Genomic DNA, 12,710 nt, shown 5'->3' on the forward strand with positions numbered 1-12,710 from the left:
GAAGCAATTGCATTTCTCGTTTCCCAAAGCAGCCGAGGACAAATCTGGTCCGGGCCTGGAGACTTGTCGATCTTAATGTTTGACAAAATTTTCAGCACATCAGCTTCCTCTATCTCTATCCATTCCAGCATGCACACCTGCTCTTCAAAGGTTTCATTCACTACAAAGTTCGCTTCTTTCATAAAGACAGAAGCAAAAAACTCATTTAGGGCTTCTCCTACCTCCTCAGACTCCACACACAAATTCCCTATCTATCCCTGATCAGCCCTACTCTTTCTTTGACCATTCTCTTATTCCTCACATAAGTGTAAAATGTTTTTGTGTTCTCCCTAATCCGTTCTGCTAAGCCTTTCTCGTGCTCCCTCCTGGCTCTCCTCAGACCATTTTTGAGCTCCTTCCTCACCTGCCTATAATCCTATAGAGCTGAGCTTGACCCTAGCTTCCTCCACCTTATGTAAGCTACCTTTTTCCTTTTGACGAGAAGCTCCACTGCTCTCGTCATCCAAGGTTCCTTTATCTTACCACTTCTTGCCTGTCTCAGAGGGACATATTTATTCATCACTTGCAACAACTGTTCCTTAAACAATCTCCACATGTCTATAGTGCCTTTACCATGGAACAATTACTCCCAATCCATGCATCCTAACTCACGTCTAATCGCATCATAGCTTCCTCTTCCCTAATTAAATATCCTCCCATTTTGCCTAATCCTCTCCTTCTCCATAGCTATGTAGAATGTGAGCAGTTGTGGTCACTATCACCAAAATGCTCTCCCACCACAAGATCTGATACCTGCCCCAGCTCGTTTCCGAGCACTAAGTCTAGAATGGCCTCTCCCCTCGTCGGCCTGTCAACGTACTGAGTTAGGAAACCCTCCTGAACACACCTTACAAAAACAGCTCTATTTAAATCTTCTGCTCGAAGGAGGTTCCAATCAATATTGGGAAAGTTACAACATTACAACAACCCTACTACATCCACACTTTTCCAAAATCTGCCGTCCTATGCTTTCTTCAACCTCCCTGCTGCTATTGGGGGGCCTGTAGTAAACCCCTAATGAGGTGACTGCTCCCTTGCTGTTCCTAATTTCCACCCATACTGACTCGGTAGACAGATCTTCCTTGACAATGGAAGTTTCTGTAGCTGTGATACCCTCTCTGATAAGTAGTGCTACACCCCCTCCTCTTTTTCCCCCTCCCTATTCTTTTTAAATGCTCTAAACCCTGGAACATCCAGCAACCATTCCTGCCCCTGAGAACCCCACGTTTCTGTTACCCCTGCCATACTAGTTTAAACCCTCTCGAACTACTCGAGCAAACCTTCCACCCAGGACATTGGTCCCCTTCCAGTTCAGATGCAACCCGTCCTTCTTGTACAGGTCCCACCTTCCCCAGAAGGCATCCCAATTATCTACATATCTGAAGCCCTCCCTCCTACACCAGCTGCGCAGCCACATGTTAAGCTGCGCCCACTCCCTGTTCCTTGCCTCGCTATCTCGTGGCACTGATAGTAAACTAGAGAACACTACTCTGTTCGTCCTGCTTTGCAGCTTCCATCCTAACTCCCTGAAATCACTTTATGGCCAAAGTATTGACATATATTTTTAATCAACCTGTCCAGACATGTTGTAACACACATCTGGAGCAGGTGGCACTTTAGCCTGCAAGCACTGATCTTTGAGTTTCAAGATTAGGAGGGAATAGCAAAGGCACGTGGAATGTTTGCCTTCATTTCAAAGGGAATCCTGAATGAAAATAGGGTGGTTTTGCTAAAACCAGACAAGGCACTAGTCAGCCCATAGCTGGAATACTGTGAGCAGTTTTGAACCTCTTACCTAAGGAAGGATATACTGGTATTGGAAGTAGTCTAAAGATGGTAGTCTAGGCTGATACCAGGTACGGAGGGACAGGCTTGTGAGGAGAGATTGAGTAGACTGGACTTGAATTCATTGAACTTTAGAAAAATGAGAGGTAACCTTATTGAAACATGGAAGGGGCTTGATAGAATAGATGTGGAAATGTTATTTCCTCTTAGGGGACAGTCTTGGACCAGAGGGCATAATCTCAGAATCAGGAGTCAATCATTTAATAGAGACGAGGGGGATTTTCTTTTCCTCTAAGGGTAGTGAATCTGTGGAATTATATATCAGGGGACTGTAAAGATTGGGTCATTAACTATAATCAAGATTGAGACAGATTCTAATCGTAAGAGAATGATAGATTATGGAGTTAAAGTAGAAAAATGAAGCTAGGGTGATCAAATCAGCCATGATCTCATTGAATAGTGGAGCAGAATTGCTGGTTTGATTGGCCTATGTCTGCTTATGGTCTAATGGTCTTAAAACACTCCTTGTCCTCATCCACCTTCAGAAATTAAAGCAAGTTAGTTAGGCATAATTTTCCGTCAATGAATCCATGAATTCTCTGAATTAACTTAGATTTTTCCATGCGATTATTGATTTTTATCTTGAATAACTGTTTCTGGAAGTCTCAGCAGTACTAAAATTGAACTGACTGACCATCAAAATTAAACTCACTGGTCTGTAATGGTTGGGCCTATCTTTATAACCTTTTTTGAAGCATGTTGAGAGTTAACCTCCTTTTTAGTTATCAAATAAATGTGTTTGAATATATGGAATAGAATCTGGTTGATACCATTATTGTGGGAGCCAAGCTTCAGCACAATCATCATAACAGGAAGGAGCAGCAAAGGTAATGAACAGAAACTGGTGGCAAATGAAATTTCCTGTTAAATAACTGAGTCATAGAAACCTTCAAAATTTTAAATATTTACACAACACTGTTTATTGAAGCTGTACTAATGACTGTGTATGTCATATCATACAAGTCTTCTCATTTGCCATTTCTTTTCAAATAAAAAAGCTTATTATAAAAAATCAAAAAAATGAAAAGTACATTCCACTATCCATCTAGAAATACATCAGTTGGCGATAAATTTATCTGACATTTTATCACCAAATAAAATGAATAATTATTTAGATTTACAGATACTTTTGTTCATAGTGATATATGACAAAACGACATAGTAAAATCTGTGTTCAACATCCAAGGGAACATTCTGAAGTAGTCGGAAAGAATTTCAGCACCATAAACTCTTCAGAAAAATAGGAATGGACAATATTAGGCAAAAATCTCAAGTAGGATGTAAGAATAGCCTGGCGTGAGTGTTGAATTTATTAAATTTCACTTCTCAAAATGTTTTAGCGATGGCCAGGAACGTGACCACAATCAGAATAAGAAATTTAAGGCTACATGTTGCCATAAGGTAAAAGCTCATGAACAACAAGATTAAGATCAAAAATTAATTCTGAGTGTCTGACAAAATGATTGATCTTCTGGAATCCTTCCGTGAACCTTTGACAAGCAAGTGATAACCTTTGAATTTTCTGTGTATGAGAAATTAGAAGGTTGTGATGATCTGTAAATTAATCAAAGTTTAACTGCAAGTAATGGAAGATGTTCTGATGTCAGAATTACTGGCTGGGAAATAGTTGTCCTGATAATATAACATCAATATTTTCTACTTGTGTGGATGTCATCTGTGGATGTTTGTTAACCTGCTCAAGACCAGGACCTATACTAAACAATGTTCTCCTCTCAAGAACTAAATCACCTGAGAGTAACTGTGCCAGACACAGTTGCCACGTTACGTAGCAAAAGTACCCTGTGAGAAAAGCTGCAAGTAGAAAGCATTTGAGGTCTATTATGAGCATTCAAAGCTGCTTTAATTAATGGAGTTAGCATAAATAATGCAGTGATTACATTAAAGGATCTTGCAAAATAAGAGATCAAAGTATATTACATCGGTTCCTAGAATATAATCCCATTTCAGATGCAGTAACAGACCATATTAAAGGTTTGAGGTTGTGTAGCACGAAGCCATTAGTCTGTCACTGGAGCTCAGACAACCTGACAATAGATTTAGTCTAAGGCACCTTCTGGTGGATAATTATGTGGCCATTTCTATTTCAACAGTTACTGTGAAGTATCCAATTTCCTTTCTCTTTTCAGATCCTCCTTTAGAGGCTCTGTGTGTCTGTTGCATACCTGTGACTTACAAATGCATAAAGAAAGTCATAAGGACTTCTTCAGTGGTTATTTATTCTATAAATTCACATTGGTCAGTTTCAAAGTAAACTAGTATGGACGTTTCCAAATAAAATCAATGAAATGTTATTTGCATGTGGAGGGGAAATCCAAGTAAACTAAAAAGGTGTTAAATTATTCCATTAAGCAATAACTAGAAATTTTAGATAATATATATCCCAAACGATTGAGATACAACTTGCAGAAAGATAAATATTCATTTAATCTCTTGTCTGTCAGTAGGCAAAAGAATTAAAGCTAAGTGTGTTGGAGGACTAAGAAAACTTGAAGCAATATAAAGGCTCCTTTTGATCACGTGCAGAATTATTGCATTTTTTAACTCAAAGTATTGTTTATTCAGAGAAATATTATGATGTAGATAATCTTCAGAATCCCTGGACAGAGTTTATGCCTGTGACATTTGCTGGTGCATAAAAGATAGATGTACTTCCAGCTTCTTTGGAAGGATCCCTTTTACGAGGATGCCATTCACTCAAAATGCCCAACTGCCTAGACTCATTACCATGGCAACAGATAAAGAAAGATTTTGAGGTAGTCAAAAGTGTCAGTCAATGCTGATTGAGCAGCATCAATGTTGACAACTCTGGCATTTGGGCCAGGACACATTTCTGAAGCAGTCTCTAATGGCTAGAGACAGTGATAAAGGTCACTGCATTGTCAGAAGGAACACAACTTTGAGCAGGACCAGACTTGCTGTTAGGGTTTGTGCTCTGTCCAATGTCAATAATATAGATTAATTTTTAAAAACGCGTGACTGTGATTTTCATTGAAACTATTTTTTTAAACATTAAAGTTACTAATGTGGATCGATCAATTCACACTGAGGCTAATCAAATCAACTCTAATCCACACAACCAAATCTGGTTACTGAAAGGAACTCTTTCGATTTTTTAGTCTGACTGATATTCAGACTGTTACAATAGTGCCACGAAAAGCAGTGATTCTCTTGGTTTCAAATAGTATTGAAGCCTGACAGCAAAAACTGCATGTCAGGTGCAATCACATTGTTCTTGCCTAGTTATCTCAGGTGATCTATCATTTCTCTCACCAAAGGACATAATGCTGATTTTGTCCCTGTGATTCCCTCTAAATTTAGTATTCCATTCTTCCTTTGCTGGTTTTGCTGAAGGCTCGATATTTCTAATTTGTGCTTCAAATCAAGTGTAATATTTCGATATTGAATTGTTCACAATGTACCTTTTCAAAATATGCATTCTTTGAAGTCTATGCTGTGACAAATTCTTGAATCTGGCTACAAGTGATACTGAGCACTATTTCGATAAACTATAAAATACTGCAGGGAGAAAGTGAGGACAGCAGATGCTGGAGATCAGAGCTGAAAATGTGTTGCTGGAAAAGCGCAGCAGGTCAGGCAGCATCCAAGGAACAGGAGAATCGACGTTTCGGACATGAGCCCTTCTTCAGGAATTCCTGAAGAAGGGCTCATGCCCGAAACGTCAATTCTCCTGCCCCTTAGATGCTGCCTGACCTGCTGCGCATTTCCAGCAACACATTTTCAGCTATAAAATACTGCAGTACCAGATATGTAAATATAAAACTCCTCCCCTTGAAGCACTTGAAAAAAAAATCAGCAGCATAAAAATCATTGCTGGATTGTTGTTGCATGACTAATTTCACCACCTTCCATTATCACAATGGGGTTCTTCTCAGTTTGAATGACAGTTCCTTGTAGTTGGAGGCTCTGTCTTGTGAATTCTAATGGTCATTTTGTTATGGGATTAAAGGAATTTAAATGTTTAGCCTATGAGAGAGTTTTTTTTTTAAATACTGCATTCTTCAATAGGCACTTAAGATTTTTTTTATATTAACATGGGCCCTGAGGTCTGCCTATGGTGGATACTAGTGTGTTGGCATTGTATGTGTTAAATGGATGATGGGTATGAGTTCACACTAAGTTGGCATAGGAGTTATAATGGGAGTAAGCAGAGGGGCATAGGTTGGCATAAGGGTACGAAGCCATATGATGGCATGATTGTGGCATGGAGTGTGTGGGTTTGGGGTGATAGGGTATGAGGTCTGGAGGAACTATTTTATGTTAGAGTTCATGAAAAAAAAGTTGATAAAGTGTTGATATGCTGTGTCCTTCCACCCACCCAGCCAACTTTCACACCTGGCAATCTCTGCATTGTTTCCAGTGTCACCCCCCCATGACTCTAAGAATCCAGTGCTCCTCCTGGAATGAAAATTACAACTTGCAGGACACATTCCCCTAAGTTATGTTTGCAGAGCCAAGATACGTCCCAATGGTACACTCTTAACCTGGGAGCAAAATGTCACGTCATTGTGTCAAATTGCGACCATAATGAAAGTCACTGTAAGATGTCAAATGGGAAAATAAGGTCCGCAGTTTCTGAAAATTTCAGTAGACATATTAACCCCATTGTGAGCTTTGTAAATCACAATTATGCTGAACGTAACCCCCGATTTTTACTGCAGTCTGATCAAAATCAATGTGCCAATGGGAGCAAAGGGATTTTCAATCTGACCTTAACATCCACAGGCTTCAGGACAGTTGGTTTGAAACTATGATGCTAATAAATACTCAGATATTGCTAGTGGAAAGTACACACATGAATATTGGGAAAATGTGTCATTTTAGGCTTGAATTATACATCTACTTTCTGTAAATGGTTAATACATGCAACCCTGTGTCATTCCCAGACCCCTAGCATGGTATGGATGTATTGATGTATTGCATAAATCTGAGGTTCCATTCATCTCAAATTTGCTAACTTTACAAAACTTCGAATAGAGAAAAAAAATTAAAATCACTTTTGATTCTAATTTACTTAAATTATACAATTTTTAGTTATTCCAAATTAACTAATTTTAATGTTAGAGTATTATCTTAAGTAGACAAAGACACTTCAACATTTTAATAAAATGTGATGCATTCTTCCAATTATTTGGGTTTCAACATGTTTTATATACTCTTTCCTTGTGTTTCCTCCTACCATAATAAATTATCCAAAATACAATGGCAAAGCAAGTTTTCAACCATGAATTTTATCTGTGTGCAAAATAAGGTGAGGCAATAGTTGAAACTTAAATTATGCATTTTACTTTAATTCCTTGTAGCAAATGTTGAAATGAAACAGCATTTGTTACTTTCTCTCAGAGATGAGCTCTGGGAAATTCAAAGAGATCTGTCCAGCGAACAAACTGTGATGAATATAGATTTGATTGCTGTAGTTCAATCCATCTCACGAGCACCCTACATGGAGACCAGCTGGCTGAAATTTCTATAGAAGCTTACCAGAAAATTGCAATTGTCTCCCATCTCTTGCTAACTCCTGAGAAACTAAAACAAATTTTTAAACACGTTGTCCAGTTGTAACTCAAAATAACACAATTCAAACTTTAGGACTAAATCATTGGGTCATTTAGAACAATTAGAAAGCTCAAGATTTTGCCTACAAACAAATGTGCCCTTGGATGGATCACAGTAAAACTTTCTGATGCAATAGAAAGGTCAGAAAGTATTTGCAACAATTTCTAACACGAGAATCTTTGCTCTCAATGGAAAAGTTAAATCACATCACACAGTTGCATTAGCAATATTACAATATAATTGTGTTCCAAGTTATTTACTCATTACATTAAAAAAATACCAATCTCCTGAATGTAACATTCACATTAAGTATTTTTCATATTATGTTTGTGTGGGGTTCATCAAATTTAGCTTGGATTCAATAACACATTAGAGGTGGAGAAAATTAGTCTATTTGATCGATCTTGCAACTATTTATTTTGATGCACAATTGACTTAAAACTGGAAGCATGAGACATATAATTTTGCAATACAGTAATAGCAGTGTAAACAGGTTTGCAGTTTCAGTGTTAGTTCAGTAACAGCTGAGGTTTCAGTACAAATTGAGTTAGCAGTTGCTTTGTGAACAAAGTTTGAGCTACTGTCAAAAATACTTAAACTGATACTCAACAAATTATAGTATCAAGAGAAGAGACAACTCACATGGTAGAAATGTGACCTTTACCCATGAGGTCAAATAGTTTATTGTGATTAAACACTACAATACAGTATATATCCATAAAAAACTCTAGTGTATATAAATTATTCCTTCCATACAGCAATTCTTTCCATTTCAGCTTTGGTACAATGTGTATTTTATTATAATAATTGTAATACTTTTCAGCTTCACAAACTCAACACAAAGTACAAAACTAACCAGTATTGGGGTATTACAATCTCCACAGTGGTGCTCAGTGGTAGGGAGAGGTCTTACCTCAGATAATCCATGTCACTCAGCTAAGCTACAAAGGCATACCTAGCAGGGACATGACTAAAATGCACCAGAAACCAGCAAACATTTTTAGAATTGTTTTTTTTAAACAGAATACCAGCAGTGATCGACTGAGAACATAACACTCTATTTCCTCAACTGATGTTCCATTTTTTTGTGAAGGCCATAGTTACTATGTCCAAAAATGCATTTTGAAATTATTTTATTCACACAGAGCCAGTGTCAATATTTGACCTGCCATCCAGTGCTGCTAATACTAGTACAGTTTGTTCTGCAGTTAGCAGGGATCACTGGAACATTATTGGTCGGGCAGTGGGGTGCTACCAACCTTAAGTTGTTTTGTGGAGAAGGAGGTATAACATTACAATAGACAGGCATTCCAGTGGCTGGAAGAGTTCCTTGACCTGACTGGTTGGGTAGCATGATAGCTTGTGGATAAGATTGTTGAGACATCCCTTGAGAACCCTGGGTCATTGGCACCTAACAATAAAATATTAAATAAATCAGAAGTATTCTTGTATTTAATATGAATGCACAATACACTGAAACACATAATAACATTTTTGATTTTCAATAGATCTAGAATTAACAATGAATGATATGAGCTTCATTAATCTTACTTTCTCAAAGGATTGCACTGACATTCTTAGCTTGCTTAGTCTAAAATTGTTTCATTACCTCACGATGCAGGGGAATAAAACATGAGCTATTGCCGCTCCTATTTCAAAGGCATTCATTTAACTCTTTCTGGCATAAGTTGAAGTCTTATTCTTATTCAAGGTATTCAAATATTTCCAGTTAAAGGTACATGTATCATTGATTTTCTGCAAGAATTCAGATATTTGGCACTAATGTTACTAGGCTGTTTGCTGATGGGGCAGTTTTAACAAGACTGCAATGATAAAGTAGCAGATAATTGCATCAATACATTCTTTAGCTTTATATATTACTTATAATGACACATCCCCAGTACATTTTTATCTTTATGTGAAGGTGTGAAATTTTCTAAATGTCATGTTTTTCCAAAAAAAGCACTTGACTGAAAATGTGCTTTGTTAAGTGTCAAGCCATAAGATTATTATTCTGCTGAAATCAAGACAATTATTTGTAATTGAAACTCAATCAAGATGAAACATTTTTCTGAATGATTCCAAAATATTAATGCATGCAGTTTGACTAAGGGAATTAAACTGTTTAGCACAGCCTCAGAAAAAAAATGAAGTAAAATATTAATTTCAATCCTTTTTACTACGTCTAAAATGGTCTGGTGATTGTTAACATACTCATTCTTTATAATGGCTACTTCTAAGAAATTCTTTGTTCCACAGAAAAATAGCCTTATAATCTAATAGTCTTGTTATCTTTAACTGTCATATTAAAGATACTGTGTGATTAGGAGGGAATGCACAATCAGAAATTGCCAAAATATTTTTTAATTTAACTTGCAAGGGATATACTCAGTGGGGAGTAGAATTGGGTGGGTTGCAAAAACAGTATCATATGCAACCATTTCAGTTTCCTAAATCATATGTTAAACTAAAATTGTCGCCTGTATTTCTAACAGTATGATAGAGGGAACTGTAAGACATATGGATGCTGATCCTTTGGAGTCTATTTACAGTGATCCAGCATTGTCAGCTTCATTGTTAATGTGCTGGATTTTCATCAGGAACTTTATGACGATGTAGAAATAAAGACTAAGACTCAATAGAGGGTTTCCTGGATCCATCCCTGGTATCCCCCAGTTTTCACCAATGTGTGTTAAGAGTGCAGGTTGTTCCAGATCACGAACCCACACCTGCACTGTTGATATGACCGGCCCTACTGCAGTCTAGATTAGAGTGGTGCTGGGAAAGCACAGCAAGTCAGGCAGCATCCGAGGAGCAGGGGATGCTGCCTGACCTGCTGTGCTATACCAGCACCACTCTAATCTAGACTCTGGTTTCCAGCATCTGCATTCCTTGTTTTCACCTCGTTGATTTTGGCCCTACTGCAGGATTAGGGATATCCCAGCCCTGAACAATTTTTGTGGAGTCAGGCCTGGGTTTTAAAGGACTCATGGTTCATGAGTCCATGGTCCCTCAGAGGTGTATGATCCATCGCCTGAATGAGGGAACTTCTTGAGAGAGAAGTTCAAAAGTTTTTTACCCTCATGCAATCAATACCCCCCCCCCATCTATTGCTCAAGAATCCTCTTCCTTTCATAGTAACCAATGCCAATAATGCATAGTGAGGCTTGGTTGTAAGATTAGATGCATATTAGACAGCGGAAACAGCTTTCCACTTGTGAAAGCATTGCAGTTCCTGACAGTCCCTCTGAATGTCAAGCACACTTTCTGGGGATGGTCTGCCTGACTCTGATTTTCGCCTGCTCTCTCAAAATGAAAATCCCGCATTTGCTGGCACATTTTCCCGAGGTGGGCATGCTGGACCAGGAAATTCCCAAATTGCTGTTACTCATCCCAAAAATAAAAATTCAGTATATTGGGAGAACTTAGACAGAAGTCCATAAATTATGAAATGTTCTGAAGTGTACATTTTGCAATAATTTGAAACACAGACCAAGCAAAAAATAAAGTTGCTAATCTTGGTATGAAGCAAGAAAGAGCTTTTTTCCTTTGAGATATAAGGATTTCTTGCTTTAAGTTCTTCAGTATTTAAAGTAGCTGAACCTAAAATGAAAGTATAATAACTGAAGGGTAAACTTGAAATTTATAGCTAGCTCTCTGGTGAGGTGGAGATGTTGGTGGTGAAATTTCTGTTACAATTAACATGCCATTATAAATACCCTCCAAATATTAATAGAATGGACAACAACCTAGTTTCTCTACAAGGTGGCTAATCCATTTCAGCAATGTTATAGCCAAATGACAAGTTGAAAATTAATTCCATATCGTCAACAGGACAAATTGATTGTGTTATAAATTAGGTAGGATACCTTTACGCTATGAGTTAATTAAACTAGTTAGGATACCTTTTTGCTATGTGCTAATTAAACTCTGCATAGCCAAAGTGTTAGCAAAAAAGTGAGACATTAATATAAAACTCCAATCATAAACATGCCATTTAATATTCCTCATCAATGCAATTTCAATTGAGGATAATTGGATATCTGTTTTTGGGCTGTATAGATCTGGGGAATTCTCCCATAGATTCTAGTTCTAGATGGATATCTGAACTAGAGGACTACTTTGGATATAGTACACATCATATACATATAAGAACTTATTATGATAGGCTCCAGAAGATTCTTTCATCTACACGTTCTGTTGCGTGCACAATTTTACAAAACAGAACTTTCTAAAAAAACACACTTGTTTATTTATTTGTTAGGCAAAAGCACTTCATAATTTTAAGATATAATTCTGGAATGGTTATTTTTCTGTCTTGTTGCCATGAATGACTAGATTTGTAAGTGCATTGCTCGGAGTGGAATTTTCCCTTATTTTGTTTGAATGTGGGGTTGAGCAATTAAGTGGTGACTGACATGCTACCCCCATTGCTGAAAACTTATCAATTGCCCACCAATTAGCTCAATATAAGCTGAAAGATGGACCTGGGCAGGTTTCTCTGTGAATCACTAGTCTTGACACCAGCAGTCCAGGTCATCAAGAAGCAAGCAGCCAGAGGCCAGTCGCTTCTGGGTTCTAAAGTCTGTCAGTCAAAGCCTACTCCTTGGAGATCCTTTAGGGAGAAACTAAGAATTTTTTATACTCTTTTTACCTGTTTGGGAACATTTAGAGAGAGGGGTTCAAGGTTTGGAAGCAAGGACAGGTTGTCCCCCTATCCATGCCTCAGTTTCCCCCAGATAGGAATAATCAGAAGCCCCCCTCCCATCCCAGGTAACTATGGTTTCCCAGCCATGAAAATAAGTCACCAACTTTTTACCCACTGGAGAGTTAGGTGAGCAGGATGTGATGAGTTGAGTATCATAAGTGGCCATTAATTGACCTCCTAAGAGCCTTCATTGATGGCAGTTCAGGAAGCTTATCTATGGACCTCTTTGCTCAGAATTTAATTCATGAGCTGGCAAGAAGGCAATGAGTTTCTATTCAGGGCTAATTATTTCCCTTTCTCTCCACCTCTGCAGAAGGGCAAATTTTAACCAAAAACTAAAAGGTCATTATTAATCTGGAGCATCATAATGTCAGCCCCCAAAAAGGGTTGAATTTGTGGTTTAATCTGACCTACAAAGCTATTTTTTGACTAAATCGTTACAGACACTGGGGGAAGTTCAAGCTTTATTAGCAAAGTTTTTGATAAAATTGTGTTAACTAGAGTTAGCAGATTCCTAATGTTG

The 12,710-nt window shown here is 37.8% G+C and overlaps 1 protein-coding gene and 1 long non-coding RNA gene across 16 annotated transcripts in view; one reads left to right on the forward strand and one right to left on the reverse strand.

Annotated features, from left to right (window-relative positions):
• The window catches only part of LOC122549298, a 59,088-nt gene that overhangs the window by 45,367 nt on the left and 1,011 nt on the right, over positions 1-12,710 (forward strand). The window lies entirely within an intron of this gene.
• LOC122549297 (cAMP-regulated phosphoprotein 21-like) overlaps positions 5,607-12,710 on the reverse strand; it is a 361,656-nt gene continuing 354,552 nt past the window's right edge. For all 15 annotated transcript variants that reach the window (XM_043688843.1, XM_043688844.1, XM_043688846.1 and 12 more), the window contains one exon: positions 5,607-8,890. In XM_043688843.1, the coding sequence (XP_043544778.1) occupies positions 8,633-8,890 (258 nt within the window). In that variant the 3' untranslated portion in view covers positions 5,607-8,632. The remainder of the gene's footprint in view (positions 8,891-12,710) is intronic.

Source organism: Chiloscyllium plagiosum, chromosome 4, assembly GCF_004010195.1.
Source record: "Chiloscyllium plagiosum isolate BGI_BamShark_2017 chromosome 4, ASM401019v2, whole genome shotgun sequence".
NCBI classification, from domain to species: domain Eukaryota; kingdom Metazoa; phylum Chordata; class Chondrichthyes; order Orectolobiformes; family Hemiscylliidae; genus Chiloscyllium; species Chiloscyllium plagiosum.